General features: G+C 39.3%; 1 protein-coding gene across 5 annotated transcripts in view; it reads right to left on the bottom strand.

Annotated features, from left to right (window-relative positions):
• Positions 1 to 19803, bottom strand: part of FAM151B (family with sequence similarity 151 member B) — a 49714-nt gene that overhangs the window by 19257 nt on the left and 10654 nt on the right. For all 5 annotated transcript variants that reach the window (XR_013556253.2, XR_013556257.1, XM_060635458.2 and 2 more), the window contains exons 4-5: positions 16768 to 16985; positions 13156 to 13291 (exon numbers count right to left, since the gene is read on the bottom strand). Coding sequence is in view for 3 of the 5 variants with exons in the window: in XM_060635458.2 (XP_060491441.2) it covers positions 13156 to 13291; positions 16768 to 16985 (354 nt within the window). In the remaining 2 variants the exon portion in view is untranslated. The remainder of the gene's footprint in view (positions 1 to 13155; positions 13292 to 16767; positions 16986 to 19803) is intronic.

The following is a 19803-nucleotide window of genomic DNA, read 5'->3' on the forward strand; positions in this document are numbered from 1 at the left end:
GCATAGTTTTAATTCCTCTGCAATATGCACTTTGGGCAAGTAGCCTGTCTAGAAAAAAAAATTGACTTTCTCTAAAATGCAGCAATTGGGGCACCTGGGTGGCTCAGTCAGTTAAGCATTCAACTTCAGCTGAGGTCATGATCTCACGATTCTTGGGTTCAATCCCCACATTGGACTCTGCATTGACAGCACGGAGCCTACTTGGGATTCTCTCTCTCTCCCTCTATCTCTGCCCCTCTCCACCCCAAATAAATAAATAAACTTTAAAAAGTAAAAAAAATAAACTGCAGTAATCAAAATAAAATAAGGAGAAGTACAAGAGTATAAGAAAATAATAAGGATAAATAAATGGCAGATGGAGAAATAAAAACATCATCTTTAAAAAAACTGTCAGATATGGGCACCTGGGTGGCTCAGTCAGTTAAACGTCTGACTCTTAATTTCAGCTCAGTTAATTCGCTTGAGTCCCATGTCGGGCTCAGCACTGACAGTACAGAGCCTGCTTGGGATTCTCTCTCTCCCTCTCTCTCTGCCCCTCCCCTGTTCGTGGGCTCCCCCTCTCTCAAAATAAATAAACTTAAAAAAAAATTAAAAAGTAACAAAATAAAAAACTATCAGATAGCTGAAATATATGTAAAATTTAAAGAAAACCATCAAGGCAGATGAAAGCCATAACTAACATTTTTTAAATGATGCAACTGCTTCTTTGAAGAAAGAGCACAAAGCAGAGATATGAGCTATGGAAGAGGTTGCAAGATGGTACCGAAGACATAATAAAACATTAATTGGCAGATTATAGGAAAGAAATAAAGAATTAATACTATTATAGAAATAAAGTGAAGTCTGAAGATATACGAGGAAAAACAGGCATTGTGGAAAATATTGTAAGAGATATAGAAGACAAATTATAAAATCAAGAAAAATAAAATCCAAATAAATAAGAAGCAAAGAAAGACTAAAGAGAAAACAATAGATGCCAAAGATAGGCAACAGAGATCTAAATATTCATAACTAGAATCCCTGAAAAAGAAAACTTAGTTTACAAATAAAATAAAACAAGTATTTCAAAATATAATTCACAGATATATTCCAGAAAAGACATTTTAATCTATATACTGAAAACAACACTTTCTACATTCAGTTGTCCCCCAATAACTCCTGCCAAATCAAGACACTTAAAAGAGGAAAAAAAAAAATCAGACTGGCTTCAACCTTTGCCACATCAACACTCAGTAGAAACCAGAGGAGCAATGTTTTCAAAATCCTCAAGGAAAGGCACTGTGAGCCAAGAATTTTATAGACAGCCAATTTACCATTGACTATAAAGTTCAAAGTTGACAATAAAAGAGAGTACAGTCAAAATTAGGTGAAAGGGGTAAAGAAGTACACTAATTTTATTATTGTTCACAGGAAGAAATTAACAGGTACCTTTAAAGAAGCAGATTAAGCATACTTTATGGAAATTACAGTCATGAATAATCAAAAGGGAAAAATGAACCTCACAAATTATTAAAATTAAAATACAAAGCAAAGGGTGGAGGGAAGATGGCGGCGTAGGAGGACGCTGGGCTCACCGCGCGTCCTGCTGATCACTTAGATTCCACCTACACCCGCCTAAAGAACCCAGAAAACTGCCAGAGGATTAGCAGAACGGAGTCTCCAGAGCCAAGCACAGACGAGAGGCCCACGGAAGAGGGTAGGAAGGGCGGCGAGGCGGTGCGCGCTCCACGGACTGGCGGGAGGGAGCCGGGGCGGAGGGGCGGCTCGCCGGCCAAGCAGAGCCCCCGAGTCTGGCTGGCAAAAGCGGAGGGGCCGGACGGACTGTGTTCCGACAGCAAGCGCGACTTAGCGTCTGGGAGGTCATAAGTTAACAGCTCTGCTCAGAAAGCGGGAAGGCTGGAGGACAAAGGGAGGGAGAGCTGCTGAGCCCCCGGACAGCAGAGCTAAGCGTGGCGCGGAACAAAGGCGCTCGCCAGCGCCATCTCCCTTGCCCATCCCCCAGCCAAAATCCCAAAAAGAATCAGTTCCTGCCAGGGAACTTGCTCGCTCCGCGCAAACACCCAACTCTGTGCTTCTGCGGAGCCAAACCTCCGGCAGCGGATCTGACTCCCTCCCGCTGCCACAGGGCCCCTCCTGAAGTGGATCACCTAAGGAGAAGCGAGCTAAGCCTGCCCCTCCTGCCCCCGTACACCTTGCCTACCCACCCCAGCTAATACGCCAGATCCCCAGCACCACAAGCCTGGCAGTGTGCAAGTAGCCCAGACGGGCCACGCCACCCCACAGTGAATCACGCCCCTAGGAGAGGGGAAGAGAAGGCACACACCAGTCTGACTGTGGCCCCAGCGGTGGGCTGGGGGCAGACATCAGGTCGGACTGCGGCCCCGCCCACCAACTCCAGTTATACACCACAGCACAGGGGAAGTGCCCTGCAGGTCCCCACCACTCCAGGGACTATCCAAAATGACCAAACGGAAGAATTCCCCTCAGAAGAATCTCCAGGAAATAACAACAGCTAATGAACTGATCAAAAAGGATTTAAATAATATAACAGAAAGTGAATTTAGAATAATAGTCATAAAATTAATCGCTGGGCTTGAAAACAGTATACAGGACAGCAGAGAATCTCTTGCCACAGAGATCAAGGGACTAAGGAACAGTCACGAGGAGCTGAAAAGCGCTTTAAACGAAATGCAAAACAAAATGGAAACGACGACAGCTCGGATTGAAGAGGCAGAGGAGAGAATAGGTGAATTAGAAGATAAAGTTATGGAAAAAGAGGAAGCTGAGAGAAAGAGAGATAAAAAAATCCAGGAGTATGAGGGAAAAATTAGAGAACTGAGTGATACACTAAAAAGAAATAATATACGCATAATTGGTATCCCAGAGGAGGAAGAGAGAGGGAAAGGTGCTGAAGGGGTACTTGAAGAAATTATAGCTGAGAACTTCCCTGAACTGGGGAAGGAAAAAGGCATTGAAATCCAAGAGGCACAGAGAACTCCCTTCAGACGTAACTTGAATCGATCTTCTGCACGACATATCATAGTCAAACTGGCAAAATACAAGGATAAAGAGAAAATTCTGAAAGCAGCAAGGGATAAACGTGCCCTCACATATAAAGGGAGACCTATAAGATTCGCAAAATACAAGGATAAAGAGAAAATTCTGAAAGCAGCAAGGGATAAACGTGCCCTCACATATAAAGGGAGACCTATAAGACTCGTGACTGATCTCTCCTTTGAAACTTGGCAGGCCAGAAAGGCTTGGCACGATATCTTCAGTGTGCTAAACAGAAAAAATATGCAGCCGAGAATCCTTTATCCAGCAAGTCTGTCATTTAGAATAGAAGGAGAGATAAAGGTCTTCCCAAACAAACAAAAACTGAAGGAATTTGTCACCACTAAACCAGCCCTACAAGAGATCCTAAGGGGGATCCTGTGAGACAAAGTACCAGAGACATCACTACAAGCATAAAACATACAGACATCACAATGACTCTAAACCCGTATCTTTCTATAATAACCCTGAATGTAAATGGATTAAATGCGCCAACCAAAAGACATAGGGTATCAGAATGGATAAAAAAACAAGACCCATCTATTTGCTGTCTACAAGAGACTCATTTTAGATCTGAGGACACCTTTAGATTGAGAGTGAGGGGATGAAGAACTATGTATCATGCTACTGGAAGCCAAAAGAAAGCTGGAGTAGCCATACTTATATCAGACAAACTAGACTTTAAATTAAAGGCTGTAACAAGAGATGAAGAAGGGCATTATATAATAATTACAGGGTCTATCCATCAGGAAGAGCTAACAATTATAAATGTCTATGCGCCGAATACCGGAGCCCCCAGATATATAAAACAATTACTCATAAACATAAGCAACCTTATTGATAAGAATGTGGTCATTGCAGGGGACTTTAACACCCCACTTACAGAAATGGATAGATCATCTAGACACACAGTCAATAAAGAAACAAGGGCCCTGAATGATACATTGGATCAGATGGACTTGACAGATATATTTAGAACTCTGCATCCCAAAGCAACAGAATATACTTTCTTCTCGAGTGCACATGGAACATTCTCCAAGATAGATCATATACTGGGTCACAAAACAGCCCTTCATAAGTATACAAGAATTGAAATTATACCATGCATACTTTCAGACCACAATGCTATGAAGCTTGAAATCAACCACAGGAAAAAGTCTGGAAAACCTCCAAAAGCATGGAGGTTAAAGAACACCCTACTAACGAATGAGTGGGTCAACCAGGCAATTAGAGAAGAAATTAAAAAATATATGGAAACAAACGAAAATGAAAATACAACAATCCAAACGCTTTGGGACACAGCGAAGGCAGTCCTGAGAGGAAACTACATTGCAATCCAGGCCTATCTCAAGAAACAAGAAAAATCCCAAATACAAAATCTAACAGCACACCTAAAGGAAATAGAAGCAGAACAGCAAAGGCAGCCTAAACCCAGCAGAAGAAGAGAAATAATAAAGTTCAGAGCAGAAATAAACAATATAGAATCTAAAAAAACGGTAGAGCAGATCAACGAAACCAAGAGTTGGTTTTTTGAAAAAATAAACAAAATTGACAAACCTCTAGCCAGGCTTCTCAAAAAGAAAAGGGAGATGACCCAAATAGATAAAATCATGAATGAAAATGGAATGATTACAACCAATCCCTCAGAGATACAAACAATTATCAGGGAATACTATGAAAAATTATATGCCAACAAATTGGACAACCTGGAAGAAATGGACAAATTCCTAAACACCCACACTCTTCCAAAACTCAATCAGGAGGAAATAGAAAGCTTGAACAGACCCATAACCAGCGAAGAAATTGAATCGGTTATCAAAAATCTCCCAACAAATAAGAGTCCAGGACCAGATGGCTTCCCAGGGGAGTTCTACCAGACGTTTAAAGCAGAGATAATACCTATCCTTCTCAAGCTATTCCAAGAAATAGAAAGGGAAGGAAAACTTCCAGACTCATTCTATGAAGCCAGTATTACTTTGATTCCTAAACCAGACAGAGACCCAGTAAAAAAAGAGAACTACAGGCCAATATCTCTGATGAATATGGATGCAAAAATTCTCAATAAGATACTAGCAAATCGAATTCAACAGCATATAAAAAGAATTATTCACCATGATCAAGTGGGATTCATTCCTGGGATGCAGGGCTGGTTCAACATTCTCAAATCGATCAACGTGATACATCACATTAACAAAAAAAAAAGAGAAGAACCATATGATCCTGTCAATTGATGCAGAAAAGGCCTTTGACAAAATCCAGCACCCTTTCTTAATAAAAACCCTTGAGAAAGTCGGGATAGAAGGAACATACTTAAAGATCATAAAAGCCATTTATGAAAAGCCCACAGCTAACATCATCCTCAACGGGGAAAAACTGAGAGCTTTTTCCCTGAGATCAGGAACATGACAGGGATGCCCACTCTCACCGCTGTTGTTTAACATAATGCTGGAAGTTCTAGCATCAGCAATCAGACAACAAAAGGAAATCAAAGGCATCAAAATTGGCAAAGATGAAGTCAAGCTTTCGCTTTTTGCAGATGACATGATATTATACATGGAAAATCCAATAGACTCCACCAAAAGTCTGCTAGAACTGATACATGAATTCAGCAAAGTTGCAGGATACAAAATCAATGTACAGAAATCAGTTGCATTCTTATACACTAATAATGAAGCAACAGAAAGACAAATAAAGAAACTGATCCCATTCACAATTGCACCAAGAAGCATAAAATACCTAGGAATAAATCTAACCAAAGATGTAAAAGATCTGTATGCTGAAAACTATAGAAAGCTTATGCAGGTAATTGAAGAAGATATAAAGAAATGGAAAGACATTCCCTGCTCATGGATTGGAAGAATAAATATTGTCAAAATGTCAATACTACCCAAAGCTATCTACACATTCAATGCAATCCCAATCAAAATTGCACCAGCATTCTTCTCGAAACTAGAACAAGCAATCCTAAAATTCATATGGAACCACAAAAGGCCCCGAATAGCCAAAGTAATTTTGAAGAAGAAGACCAAAGCAGGAGGCATCACAATCCCAGACGTTAGCCTCTACTACAAAGCTGTCATCATCAAGACAGCATGGTATTGGCATAAAAACAGACACATAGACCAATGGAATAGAATAGAAACCCCAGAACTAGACCCACAAACGGATGGCCAACTCATCTTTGACAAAGCAGGAAAGAACATCCAATGGAAAAAAGACAGTCTCTTTAACAAATGGTGCTGGGAGAACTGGACAGCAACATGCAGAAGGTTGAAACTAGACCACTTTCTCACACCATTCACAAAAATAAACTCAAAATGGATAAAGGACCTGAATGTGAGACAGGAAACCATCAAAACCTTAGAGGAGAAAGCAGGAAAAGACCTCTCTGACCTCAGCCGTAGCAATCTCTTACTCGGCACATCCCCAAAGGCAAGGGAATTAAAAACAAAAGTGAATTACTGGGACCTTATGAAGATAAAAAGCTTCTGCACAACAAAGGAAACAACCAACAAAACTAAAAGGCAACCAACGGAATGGGAAAAGATATTTGCAAATGACACATCGGACAAAGGGCTAGTATCCAAAATCTATAAAGAGCTCATCAAACTCCACACCCGAAAAACAAATAACCCAGTGAAGAAATGGGCAGAAAACATGAATAGACACTTCTCTAAAGAAGACATCCGGATGGCCAACAGGCACATGAAAAGATGTTCAACGTCGCTCCTTATCAGGGAAATACAAATCAAAACCACACTCAGATACCACCTCACGCCAGTCAGAGTGGCCAAAATGAAGAAATCAGGAGACTATAGATGCTGGAGAGGATGTGGAGAAACAGGAACCCTCTTGCACTGTTGGTGGGAATGCAAATTGGTGCAGCCATTCTGGAAAGCAGTGTGGAGGTTCCTCAGAAAATTAAAAATAGACCTACCCTATGACCCAGCAATAGCACTGCTAGGAATTTACCCAAGGGATACAGGAGTACTGATGCATAGGGGCACTTGTACCCCAATGTTTATAGCAGCACTCTCAACAATAGCCAAATTATGGAAAGAGCCTAAATGTCCATCAACTGATGAATGGATAAAGAAATTGTGGTTTATATACACAATGGAATACTACGTGGCAATGAGAAAAAATGAAATATGGCCTTTTGTAGCAACATGGATGGAACTGGAGAGTGTGATGCTAAGTGAAATAAGCCATACAGAGAAAGACAGATACCATATGGTTTCACTCTTATGTGGATCCTGAGAAACATAACAGAAACCCATGGGGGGGGGGGGGGAAGGAAAAAAAAAAAAAAAAGAGGTTAGAGTGGGAGAGAGCCAAAGCATTAGAGACTGTTAAAAACTGAGAACAAACTGAGGGTTGATGGGGGGTGGGAGGGAGGGCAGGGTGGGTGATGGGTATTGAGGAGGGCACCTTTTGGGATGAGCACTGGGTGTTGTATGGAAACCAATTTGACAGTAAATTTCATATATTAAAAAATAAAAAAAAAAGAAAAAAAAAAAAAAAGATTCTCTCTCTCCTTCTTTCTCTGCCCCTCCCCCATTCTCTCTCCCTCTCAAAAAAAGAAAGAAATGTTTTCAATGCTATACAAAGTAACAAGTATGCTACTTCAAAAAAAATGACAGAAACAAGACCAAACAAGACCAACATATCTGTCTTTTTATAAATAATGTAAATAAGTTAAACTCTTCTTTTAAATGGCTATTAGATTAAATTAGTGGGAGTCAGGTATCTAAGTATCTGATAAGAAATTTATAACAAAGAAAAGACTGCTAGAAAGAACCCTAAGGGGTTGGGGTTGAAATTAGAATTTCATTATGAACTCATGGATTTTATATATGTATATATACACATAGAAATGGCTATAGATGTAGGGGTGCCTGGGTGGCTCACTTGGTTAAGTGTCTGACTCTTGATTTTGGCTCAGGTCATGATCTTACAGTTCATGGGATCGAGCCCCGCATTGGGCTCTGCACTTGGGCTCTGCACCTTGCTTGGGATTCTCTCTCTCTCTCAATCCCCACTCTCTATTAAAGTAAATAAACTTAAAAAAAATGGTTTTAGATGTATATATTGTTGTGTGTGTATGTGTGTGTGTATGCATGGTGTGTGTTTGTACACACAAATACACACACACATACACACACTGTAATCACACATATACACAGACAAGTATTTACTAGCTCTGTCCACTGAGATGTCCTAGAAGCAATGACACTCAAGTAGCAATGATCATGCCAAACTCCCAGATTTCACTTTCTAAATACTATCCGCCACTGTAATCAAGCATAAAGTTATCCTTGAAGAAGTGGTCAATTTGAGAACTGGGACAGGGAAAGTACCTAAGTCTCCTAAGAACACAAGCATGAGAAAAATGAGGAAAATATCGAACTGATCCTAGTTGAGAACATCTTTCATAATAAAAGCCCTGTCATTTTTTAAGACTGTCAAGTATATGAGATTGGGAAAGACTGAGGAACTATTCCAGACTGAAGGAGACTGATGAGACATGACAACTAAATATAAGACATGTTCTCAGAAGGTTTCTTGGACCCCAAGGAAAAAAGAAGCATTTTTTTGAATGGTTGATAACATCTGAATGGGTCTGAGGACTACATGGTACTGTTGTATTAATGCTGGTTTTCTGATTGGGAGGCTGCATAGTAGTAATATAGAAGCCTGCCTTTGCTTGAGGAAGTACACTCAGGAGTACTTAAGGATAACAAGGCATCATGCCAGGAAAAAATATAAATAGAAAAAAACACAGAGAAATAATAAATAAATGCAGGAAAAAGTTAACAATTGGGGAATCTGGGTCACAGAGATGTAGAAAGTGTTTTGCAACTTTTCTATAGGTTAAAAACTATTTTTTTAATGACAATAAATCACTCTTCAAAAAATGAATGAAAAATAAAACTATAAATTTATTTTTCAAAAAAGTATATGGCCAAGTATTCAGGCCAAAGACAATGTGAGCTTAGGCAAAATATCAATCAACAGACCAAGACCTTTTAATAATAAACTTATAATTAACTCTTCATTGAAGAGTCTGGGAGGAAAAGAGACTGAGTCTACCAGGGAGAAATCAGGACAACTTGAAAGACCATAGGTGGGTGATTGCGAACTGTGGGAGATAAAACGGGCGGTGTAGGCACGGAGGGGAGGGATCCCCTTCTACCCACAGACATAGGGAAGAGAAAGCAGCTGGGGAAGCGTAGGGCTGTATCTGGACAAGGGAAAAAAACCTTGGACTGGGATGGAGAGGGGTCCCATCTCTAACTGCAGGTTAGAGGATCTCTAACTGCAGGTTCCATCTTTGGATTGGGGCCCGCTGCCCCGCTCGCACACCTGGGGAAGAGGGGAGCCACCCGGGTTCAGCGGTAGATCGGGGTGCAGTCTGCAGCAGGAGAAACCGGTTCCCTCCCCTGAAGGACTCCGGCACAGGACAAAACCAGCCAGGACCTCGTATGGGGAGGTGCTTACCCAGTACTGGGGCGCACTGAGCGGGAGTTTAACTCCCAGCCAAGCCCCTGGGGCAAAGAGTCAGCGGAGTAAGACAGTCTTGTCTGCACCCACAGCACAGTGAGGATGGCTCCAAAGGAGTGATTTGACACACGGGGTCATGGAGAAGAGACTGGGAACCGCCATTTTTCTTCCCACCACCGCCAAGGTGGGGCCTCAGGTATTCGTCTGCGGGGCCCACAGTGGAGGTGGGACCAGCCGACACCAAACCATGCCCCTCCAACGCTGGGTAACTGCATACCTTTTGGAGTGGGATTGACGCTGTGGAACCAGACGGCTCCATCCTCCAGGCCAGTGCTATTGCGTAGCCTGGATTAATTCTAGAACAATTCTTGTTATTTAGATATATTCTCCCCCCGACCCATTTCTCCCTCTTATCTCTTCCCTCCTGTAGGCTGGGTACTTTGGTTATTGGTTTGTTTAAACAGACATATTTAATCCATTCTCTTGATACATGTTCTACACCTCCTTCTTTACACTCCTTTCTCTCTCTCCGGAATAATCAAGCCGTATAGTTTCTCTGTCTGGGTAACTTTATCTTCCTTTCTTTTTCCCTGCCTCCTTTCTTATTTTCCTTTTCTCTCTCTCTGGATTAAGGCTTTTAGTCCCTCTGCCTGGTCAATGTTTATTTTTTCTTTTTCTCCGCCCCTGTCATTTCTCTCTATGTGCTCTTCCATCAGTATCGCCTCCACCCTGTTCTTTACTTGTAGCTGGTGTTTCTGGTTTTTTGCTTTTGGATTGTTTTTAGTTTTTAGGTTTTTTGTTTTTGTTTGTTTGATATGTGTGTTTTTGTTTCCTGTTTGTTTGTTTTCCTTTACAGGGCTACTTCAAGGAACAAATCAAAGCCCACCTGGTGGATGGTCCAAAACATCACTACGACTAGGGAAATAAAATAACCAAAGTCACAACAACAGAGAGCAAGTCACACTCTCCAAAAAACACCTGAAGGGCCAGGCCCTGGACAGTGTATGACCCCCCTTTAATAATTAATTCTTCATTAAGATAAAAGAGATGTGAATATGTACCAAATAATATATCATGAATATTTTAATTTTTTAATGTTTATTTTTGAGAGAGAGAAAAACAGAGCACAAGTTGGGAAACTTATGTACATAATAGGGTAACATTTATTTTTCAAACATCTACCTTCCTACTAATGGTCTTTCTCAAGACCCTTTGTATCCTCAGATCCCTACCCTCCTCCTCAGCTACTGTAAGCCTGCTGTTGCCTCACAGTCTTTAGATTTTCAATGTCTGTGTAGATTCCCCATAAGTATGCTATTAAATTTGATTTTCTCCGGCTGTTCTCTGTCACATCAATTTATTTAGTCCAGCTAGAAGGACCTTAAAGGAAAGAGGAATACTTCCTCTCCAACAGAAGAAATTAAAAGAATGCAAAGCTATTTGAGCCATCTGTGAATAAATAAACTTCAAAACCTGGGTGAAATTAATAATTTTCTAGAAAAATACAGTATATCAAAATTGGCCCCCCAGAAGACAGAAAATCAAGGGACCACTTACCATATAATAAAAAGGTTGTACAAGTTAATCTTTTCTCAAAACACTAGGTTTGGATTGTTTACCAAATCAGGTACAGGCCATTTCAATGTTTTGTTTTATTTTTTTTTAAGTTTATTTATTTATTTTGGGAGACAGAGTGAGTGGGGGAGGGGGAAAGGGAGGGAAAAACAATCCCAAGCAGGCTCTGCACTGTCAGCGCAGAGCCCAACTCGGGGCTGGACCTCAGGAACCATGAGATCATGACCTGAGCCGAGATCAAGAAGTTGTCTTAACTGATTGAACCATCCAGGTGCCCCTCAATGTTGTTTTTTTTAATATCCCAGCACAAAGAAAAAGGAATGGTTCTTAGCTTTTTTATTGAAATGCACATGACATTTATACCTAAAACTGAGAAAGAAAAAAAGCTACAGACCAGTCTCACTTTCAAATGCAAACCTCCTAACTAAAATTTATCAATAAAATTCAGCAGCATATTAAAAGAATATATCATGATCAAATGGGGTTTATTCTGGAAATGTGAAGATAATTCAATATTATGAAATAGTGCCATAATTTATTTTATTAATAGATATTGGGGAAAAAAACAAGATCATTTTCACAGAAACTGAAAAGGTATTTAGTAAAAATTCACTATCCACAGGAATGTGAATACTTCTTTAATGTATGAGTATCTGATTCCCTTACTCTAATATAGTAAATTACCAAACTGAGTTTTTTCTGGATGAGTTGGGAAAATTCTTTATTAGAATTCTTTACATCAGTCTAACGTATGCATCAAGGATAGTTTTACCAGAATCTTTCCATTTTTATGTATTCAAATGTATCAAACTCTCCTTTTATAGTTATGAAAGGAAAAACTCTCTAAAGGCCTCTGAAGGGCAACCATTTTAAATTTCCTTCTAAGTCAGCACGACTGTACAGAAACTTTGTTCAAACCAAAAGCCTGATTTATGGCCTGCCAGGCATGCATTATACATCTGCTTTGTAAATGAGCAGCCTAAAGGAAAACCATCTTGTCCTTGAGATATTGATCAATGCCTCTACTCCCTTCATTTGATGATGTTTAAAACACATGATTCCTGCCTATACGCTAATCTATAATCTTTTGAGCTTTTACAAGATGTTAAAAAGTATATAACCCTGTAAACATGTTCATTCTCTGGAGCACTTTCTTCCCTGTGAATATTGTGTTTCCCAGGCAGCTGTCCTAATTTGGGCTCAAATAAAACTCTATTTTTTAAAATATATATGTATTAGAGTTCTCTCTCTGGTAACTTTGTGTCAGCAATAGCATTTAGATTCTGTGCCTTACTAAGAAAGGTCTTCTCCTTTCTGAAACTATATAAAACATCACGCTTTTTCTTTATGTATTTAATGTTTGATTTTCAAGTATTTAATTCACCTAGAATTTATTGTGGAAAAAAGATTAAGGAGCAGTGCCAGTTTTGTCTTTTCTGCAGAGTTGGCCTATTTTCCCAACACTACACTAAACTTTTACTCCAATGATTTGAAATGCCAGCTTCTCCTAAACTAAGTTCCATGATAGATTTGGGTTTATTTCTGGGGTTTCCCTGCTGTTCTACTGACAAGTATATTAAAAAGATAGTATCAAAGTTGTTTCAATATTTGTATCTTTATAGTATACTTTAATAGTGGTCCAACTAATTTTTATTACATATTAAAAAGATAAAATTTTGATACAGAAAAAACTTGTGAAATTAGGATGGAATTCAAAGAGAAAATATTTTATCCTCTTACAACTTCTTGAGAATATAACATCAGTAAAAAAGGACATTTACTGGGCACCTACTGTGTTCAAAAACTTTGGTAAGGAACAGAGATGAAAGACATGATGTTATATAAGTTAAGGTTAACTGAGAGTTTCATTCTAGTGAGGGAATCTGCTTGCTTCACAATCGGGGCTCATTCTCTCTCTCAATCTTTTTCTCATACACACTGTCTACATAATCAGTTTTCATCCTCTGTCTCTCTTACACATGTACTCACATGCACATCCTACATTGTTAAACTTATACATACCTGTTTGATTTCTTTAACAGCCAGAGTAACTGAGAACAAGACTGCCTAACTAATGCTGCTCTGACAGGAAATGTTACAGGCAGATTTAGGTCCTTACATATATATTCCATTTCTTTCACCATTGTCCAACTGTAACCTGAAATTAAAGAAAGAAATTCCATTTTTCTAACTGGAATACTGAAAGTCAATTAAATAAGAAACTAGGGGAGCCTGGGTGGCTCAGTTGGTTATGGGTCTTGTTTTCAGCTCAAGTCATGATCTCCAGGTTTTGTGAGTTTGAGCCCGGCATCTGGCTCCCTGCTGACAATGAGGAGCTTGTTTGGGATTCTCTGTCTCCCTCTCTCTCTGCCCCTCACCCACTCACTCTGTCTCTCTCTCTCAAAATACATAAATACATAAAACTTATTAAAAAAATAAGAAACTAAGTTAAATTACTTATAAATAGGTAAATTCACAGACAATTTATAAAAATTTCTGTTTGGATACAGAGTGACTTAAAAAAACACTTAATACATGAAAAAATTTTCAGTGGAAAATGTAGACAAAAAATTAATTCTAAATTTTTTTTTTTTAACGTTTATTTATTTTTGAGACAGAGAGAGACAGAGCATGAACGGGGGAGGGTCAGAGAGAGGGAGACACAGCATCTGAAACAGGCTCCAGGCTCTGAGCTGTCAGCACAGAGCCCAACGCGGGGCTCGAACTCATGGATCACGAGATCATGACCTGAGCCGAAGTCGCCGCTTTACCGACTGAGCCACCCAGGCGCCCCGACAAAAAATTAATTCTAAAATCATGCCACAAGTGACCAAGAGAAAATTTAACAAAACATTAAAATATTAAAAAGGTTTTATGGGGCACCTGGGTGGCTCCATCGGTTAAGTGTCCAGCTTCGGCTCAGGTCATGATCTCACGATTCATGAGTTCAAGCCCCACATCAGGCTCTGTGCTGACAGCTCAGAGCCTGGAGCCTGCTTCAGATTCTGTCTCCTTCTCTCTCTGCCCCTCCCCTGCTCATACTCTGTCTCTCACTAAAAAAATAAATAAATAAACATTAAAAAAAAAAAGGTTTTACTAATCTCTCAAGCACAAAAAAAGCAAATTTTGACACTATACCTTAAAGATTCTAAAGCTCTTCCCGTAGGTATAGCTGCATCATTAATAGTCTCTATAAACTTATATTTTCCATTGTGTAATTAAGTATTCTTTTCCAAGAGAAAGATGGCTGCTAGGTACTAGACATTTTTTTTTTTAAATTTTTTTTTTTGACGTTTATTTATTTTTGAGACAGAGAGAGACAGAGCATGAAGGGGGGAGGGGCAGAGAGAGAAGGAGACACAGAATCAGAAGCAGGCTCCAGGCTCCGAGCCATCAGCCCAGAGCCCGACGCGGGGCCCGAACCCACGGACCGCGAGATCGTGACCTGAGCTGAAGTCGGACGCTCAACCGACTGCGCCACCCAGGCGCCCCGGTACTAGACATTTAATTAATAATTATCGGGGCACCTGGGTGGCTCAGTTGACTAAGAGTCTGACTTCACCTCAGGTCATGATCTCACAGTTCATGGGTTCAAGCCCCACCCTGGGTTCTGCACTGGTGGTGTGCAGCCTGATTGGGATTGTCTCTTCCTCCCTCTCTCTCTGCCCCTTCCCCACTTGTGCGTGCTCTCTCTCTCTCTCTCTCTCTCAAAGTAAATAAATAAAACATTTAAAAAATTTTAAGTAATAATTATCTTCATGGTTGTTTTTTGGCTAGTCCAAATTATTTATACATTTTACCTAAAGTAGAAATAGTGGTAAAAATGACTTTTATACATGCATTTTAAATCTTATTAAGACATTATGGAAAACACACTTGCCTATTTATAAAAGCTTCAGAAAAAAATTTTCTATTTTTTAAATAACACTAAACTCTATCAAAAGCAGGCTGTAAAAAGTATTGATCAATACAGGAACATTTTACAGAAAGCCTAAGTAAATATGTTAGTTTAGCAGCTAAACTCCTTATGAAAAAAGGGGAAAGTTCTGCTTTCCTGAAAAATATGAAAAACTATCGTTTTTTAAATTTTTTTTTGTTTATTTATTTATGTATTTTCAGAGACAGATAAAGAGCACAAGTGGGGAAGGGGCAGAGAGAAAGAGAGACGGAATCTGAAGCAGGCTATGGACCATCAGCATAGAGGCCGATGTGGGGCTCGAATTCACAAACTGTGAGATCATGACCTGAGCTGAGATCAACAGTTAGACACTTAACCAACTCACCACCCAGGTGCCCCTATATCTTTTTAATTAGAAAAAGGGACTGCTAACAAAAGCTATATTTACATGACTATAAACTTTTAACTCTCTTTTCTAAATCTGTGAAATAACAAGTAAGGGAGCATAAAGTGCATGTTGGTAATGACAAGAGGAGGGTGAAAGAAAAGTAGCCTGGAGACATTCAACACCACAATGACTTCAAACCCAGATATGGTATTACTCAGTTCAAGGATCAGGTTAAGCCAGAATTATACTAAACAGTGATAAAAGGAATTGGAATCAGTAAGGAAGTTACTAAACTGTTTATAGTTTACCTTATTTAAACACTTTGAATTATAAGCAATATTCTTTAATGAAATTAATAAAATTAAAATGAATTAAAGAATTAGAATTAAGTTAAAGCATATTGCTTTTTCTCTCAATCTTATTAACTGTTGGACCAGGGGGTTAAACCTAAATGTCACTACTCACTTGATAGCAGTTACTCTAATCTTACGTTGGGCTAAAATTTAACATCTGAAAACAATAAATGCAAATAAGTAAAAAAAATGAATGCCGTGAACACAGGATAAAGACTAATATCTCTGGGTGCCTGGGTGGTTCAGTTGCTTGAGCATCTGACTCTTGATCTCCCGTCAGGTCCTGATTTCATGGTTCTTGAGAACTGTTTATCTGGAAATCACTACCTAGGTATGTATGAAGAAATAGAAAGATGAACCCAAATAGCATAGTCAGTTTCAACCAGGGAAAATAATCTGAATGTCAGGTCCATCCTGAAGGGAAAAGGTGAAAGGAAAGAAGGGATTGGACTAGAGGAGAGTCTCATGGCCTCTCACTCCCCTGTCCAACCAAAGAGAACATGAGGGTGCCAAAGTTCTAGCAAACTACTTTTAAGGGCCTCCCTCTGTCTACAGAACAGAACTTGTGCTCTTCAACCACACTCCCCTTACTTCTGGCCTCACATCACTGGCTAAGTTTTTGTTACTACTTCTTTATCTTTCATCTGACATAGGAAGTTTGCTCCAAGGTAAAAAGAGTATATTATATTTTCCAAGTTCAAATAGACAACTCAGGATATGTTTAAAATTTATAAAGAGGCAGCTTTTGTTAATCTAGACCTTGTAAATAAATATTTCCCATTGAAGTTTGGTAACAGAATATCACCAATGAATGCAGTGTCTATATGAAATAAAAGAAAGAAGAGTCATACAGATGCCTTTAGGACCAGACCTTTCTCTCCATTAGGCTCTTAGATTGTGGAATAAGTTTTTGGTTTTGTACTGAGAAGTGTTATTTTTATATTTCAAGTAGATTTTAATTTGATCAAAAAGAAATACATTTTAAAAATTATTACCTTCATTGACTTTCTCAGGATGCCATCCTGTTGTCCAACCCAGGGAAAACGTCACATCTGGAAAGAAGGATGTCACTGTGTCTATAAAAGGTTTTGCATCCACTACTCTGCTATTTCCATTTGGACCAGGAAGAATATCAGCATTAATCCACACAGGACGCTGCAGATGCCTCTTCACATTTTCCAGGAGCATCATGGATGGTTCCACAGCTGCTAGACTAAAAATATAGTTTGCTGTCAATAAGATACATTCCTAAAGTAAAAATAAGAAGAAGTTCTTTGAGACTACTGTTTTCAATGTTCTCAGCTTCCTAATAAAAGTATAATACAATAATGCCTAAATTAAATAAATTCAAAGATCACATAGAACCAGAGGGGAAAGTTAACATATTCCACATCTCAAAACGTTGATTTATACTTATTATTCATGAAGGTACCTGAAAGGTACTATAAATGTACGAATAATGTCACTATTTGTAGACAGACTGAGGTTTCAAATCTCTGTATTAGGATCACTCAGTATAAAATAATTTCAGAAAATACACAAATATTCACTCATAAGAGAATGTATAAATAAGATTTAAAATTAGATACATTTGTAATCTGAAAATTCACATTTATTAAAATACTTAATGTGTACCCAAGCACTGTGTCTTTATTTATTTATTTATTTATTTATTTATTTTTAATTTATTTTTGGGACAGAGAGAGACAGAGCATGAACGGGGGAGGGGCAGAGAGAGAGGGAGACACAGAATCGGAAACAGGCTCCAGGCTCCGAGCCATCAGCCCAGAGCCTGACGCGGGGCTCGAACTCACGGACCGCGAGATCGTGACCTGGCTGAAGCCGGACGCTTAACCGACTGCGCCACCCAGGCGCCCCATGCACTGTGTCTTTAATACTGGCTCATGACCTCAGAGAAAAGAGCCTCTTCTCCTTCACGTATTCTTTTTTTTTTTTTTTTTAACGTTTATTTATTTTTGAGACAGAGAGAGACAGAGCATGAACGGGGGAGGGTCAGAGAGAGGGAGACACAGAATCCGAAGCAGGCTCCAGGCTCCGAGCGGTCAGCACAGAGCCAGACACGGGGCTCGAACTCACGGACCGCGAGATCATGACCCGAGCCGAAGTCGGCTGCTTAACCGACTGAGCCACCCAGGGGCCCCTCCTTCACGTATTCTAATAAATTTGGATGCATAAACATGTTTCTAAAACTGATTGCAAAGTGTAAAATTATAATATTTTCTTAAAACTTTTACAGATTTCATTTTCATTTCATAAACATCTTTTTTGGGGGTGCCTGGGTGGCTCAGTCTGTTAACCATGTGACTTGATTTCAGCTCAGGTCATGATCTCATGGTTTGTAAGTTGATCTTGCTCTGTGCTGACAACATAGAGCCTGCTTGGGATTCTCTCTCTCCCCCTCTCTCTCTGCCCTCTCCCCATCTCTCTTTCAAAATAAATAAATAAACATTTAAAAATAAATTAAAAACAAGCATCTTTTCTTAAAACTAGAGACAACTATATTTCAGTTACTTTTAAATAAAAAAGCAGCTTCACTCTTTTCTTCTCTACATCCATTCTGACATCTATAGGTTTTAAAACAGTAAGGTTTCAATCAGCCTACATAAATTTTACTTTTTAAGAATATATATAACTTTACTGAACTACAACACTACTTATACTTCTGAATCTCTTCTGAACCTTTAAGTTTGCTTCTAAGAAAATTAGCTTTACCTTTATGCACTGTTCGGGGGAATGCAAACTGGTGCAGCCACTCTGGAGAAGAGTATGGAGGTTCCTCAAAACGTTAAAAATAGAACTACCCTATGATCCAGCAATTGCACTACTCGGTATTTACCAAAGGATACAAAAATACAGGTTCGAAGACGTACATGCACCCCAATGTTTACAGCAGCATTATCAACAATAGTCAAACTATGGAGAGAGCCCAAAAGTCCATTGACAGATAAATAGATAAGCAAGATGTGGTATACATACCATGGAATATTACTCAGCTATCCAAAAGAATGAAAACTTCTCATTTGCAACAACATGGATGGAGCTAGAGTATATTATGCTAAATGAAAGAGTCAAACAGAGAAAGACAAATACCATATGATTTCGCTCACCTGTGGAATTTAAATAAAACAGATGAACATAGGGGAGGGGGGGGAAAGAGAAGAGAGGAAAACAAACCACAAGAGACTCTTAATGACAGAACAAAATGAGGGTTGATGGAAGGAGGTGAGTGAAGGATGGGATAGATGGGTGATGGGCATTAAGGAAGGCACTTGTTATGATGAGCACTGAGTGTTGTATGTAACTGATGAATCACTGAATTCTACTCCCGAAACCATTTTTTGTAAGGTATGTTAACTAACTAGAATTTAAATAAAAATTTAAAAAGAAAATTAGCTTTTAGTGAATACTACAACGGGAGGCTAAGATTCTGGGAAATGCCTGTCGGAGGGAAGAACATTCAGTACCCTCTCCTCACATTACAACTTTCTTAATGGACTGGACTCCTCCTGCCTATACTTCTATCATTCTTCACCTCACTCCTTTCAGGCCTCTTACTGTAATGGGAGAAACTGATAACCTCATTATTTATTAGGTCCAATTAATTAGCAAGGATACTGTTCATTAAAACCATTGAAAACCAGCCCCCAGTCTTTCTTTACTCTGCCCCCATGTTGTGAGCTTCTTTTTGCTTATTCTTCTTGCCCTGAAATGGAGGCCCTAGATTTTAGTGTAATAAACTCTAATGCTGGACCTAGCAGACTTTAATTTAGAGACTGTCATTTCTCTGTCCTAAATGCTTTCTGCCTTAAACAGTATCAGGGCCATGTTAAAACCACAATTCTGAGATCTGGCACCCCTATTTTTGGTACCAAGCAACTTGCAGCTGCGCCTCCAAAGCTTGTTTTTCAAGGCCTACAGGAGAAGCCAAGTTACTGTGAGGTTCTGCTCTTCATGGGTGGATCTGGAGGAAAACCTAAACTAATCTATGTACCTCTGGCAACATCTCTTTT

The sequence above is a fragment of the Panthera onca genome, chromosome A1 (assembly GCF_046562875.1).
Source record: "Panthera onca isolate mPanOnc1 chromosome A1, mPanOnc1 haplotype 2, whole genome shotgun sequence".
Taxonomy (NCBI): domain Eukaryota; kingdom Metazoa; phylum Chordata; class Mammalia; order Carnivora; family Felidae; genus Panthera; species Panthera onca.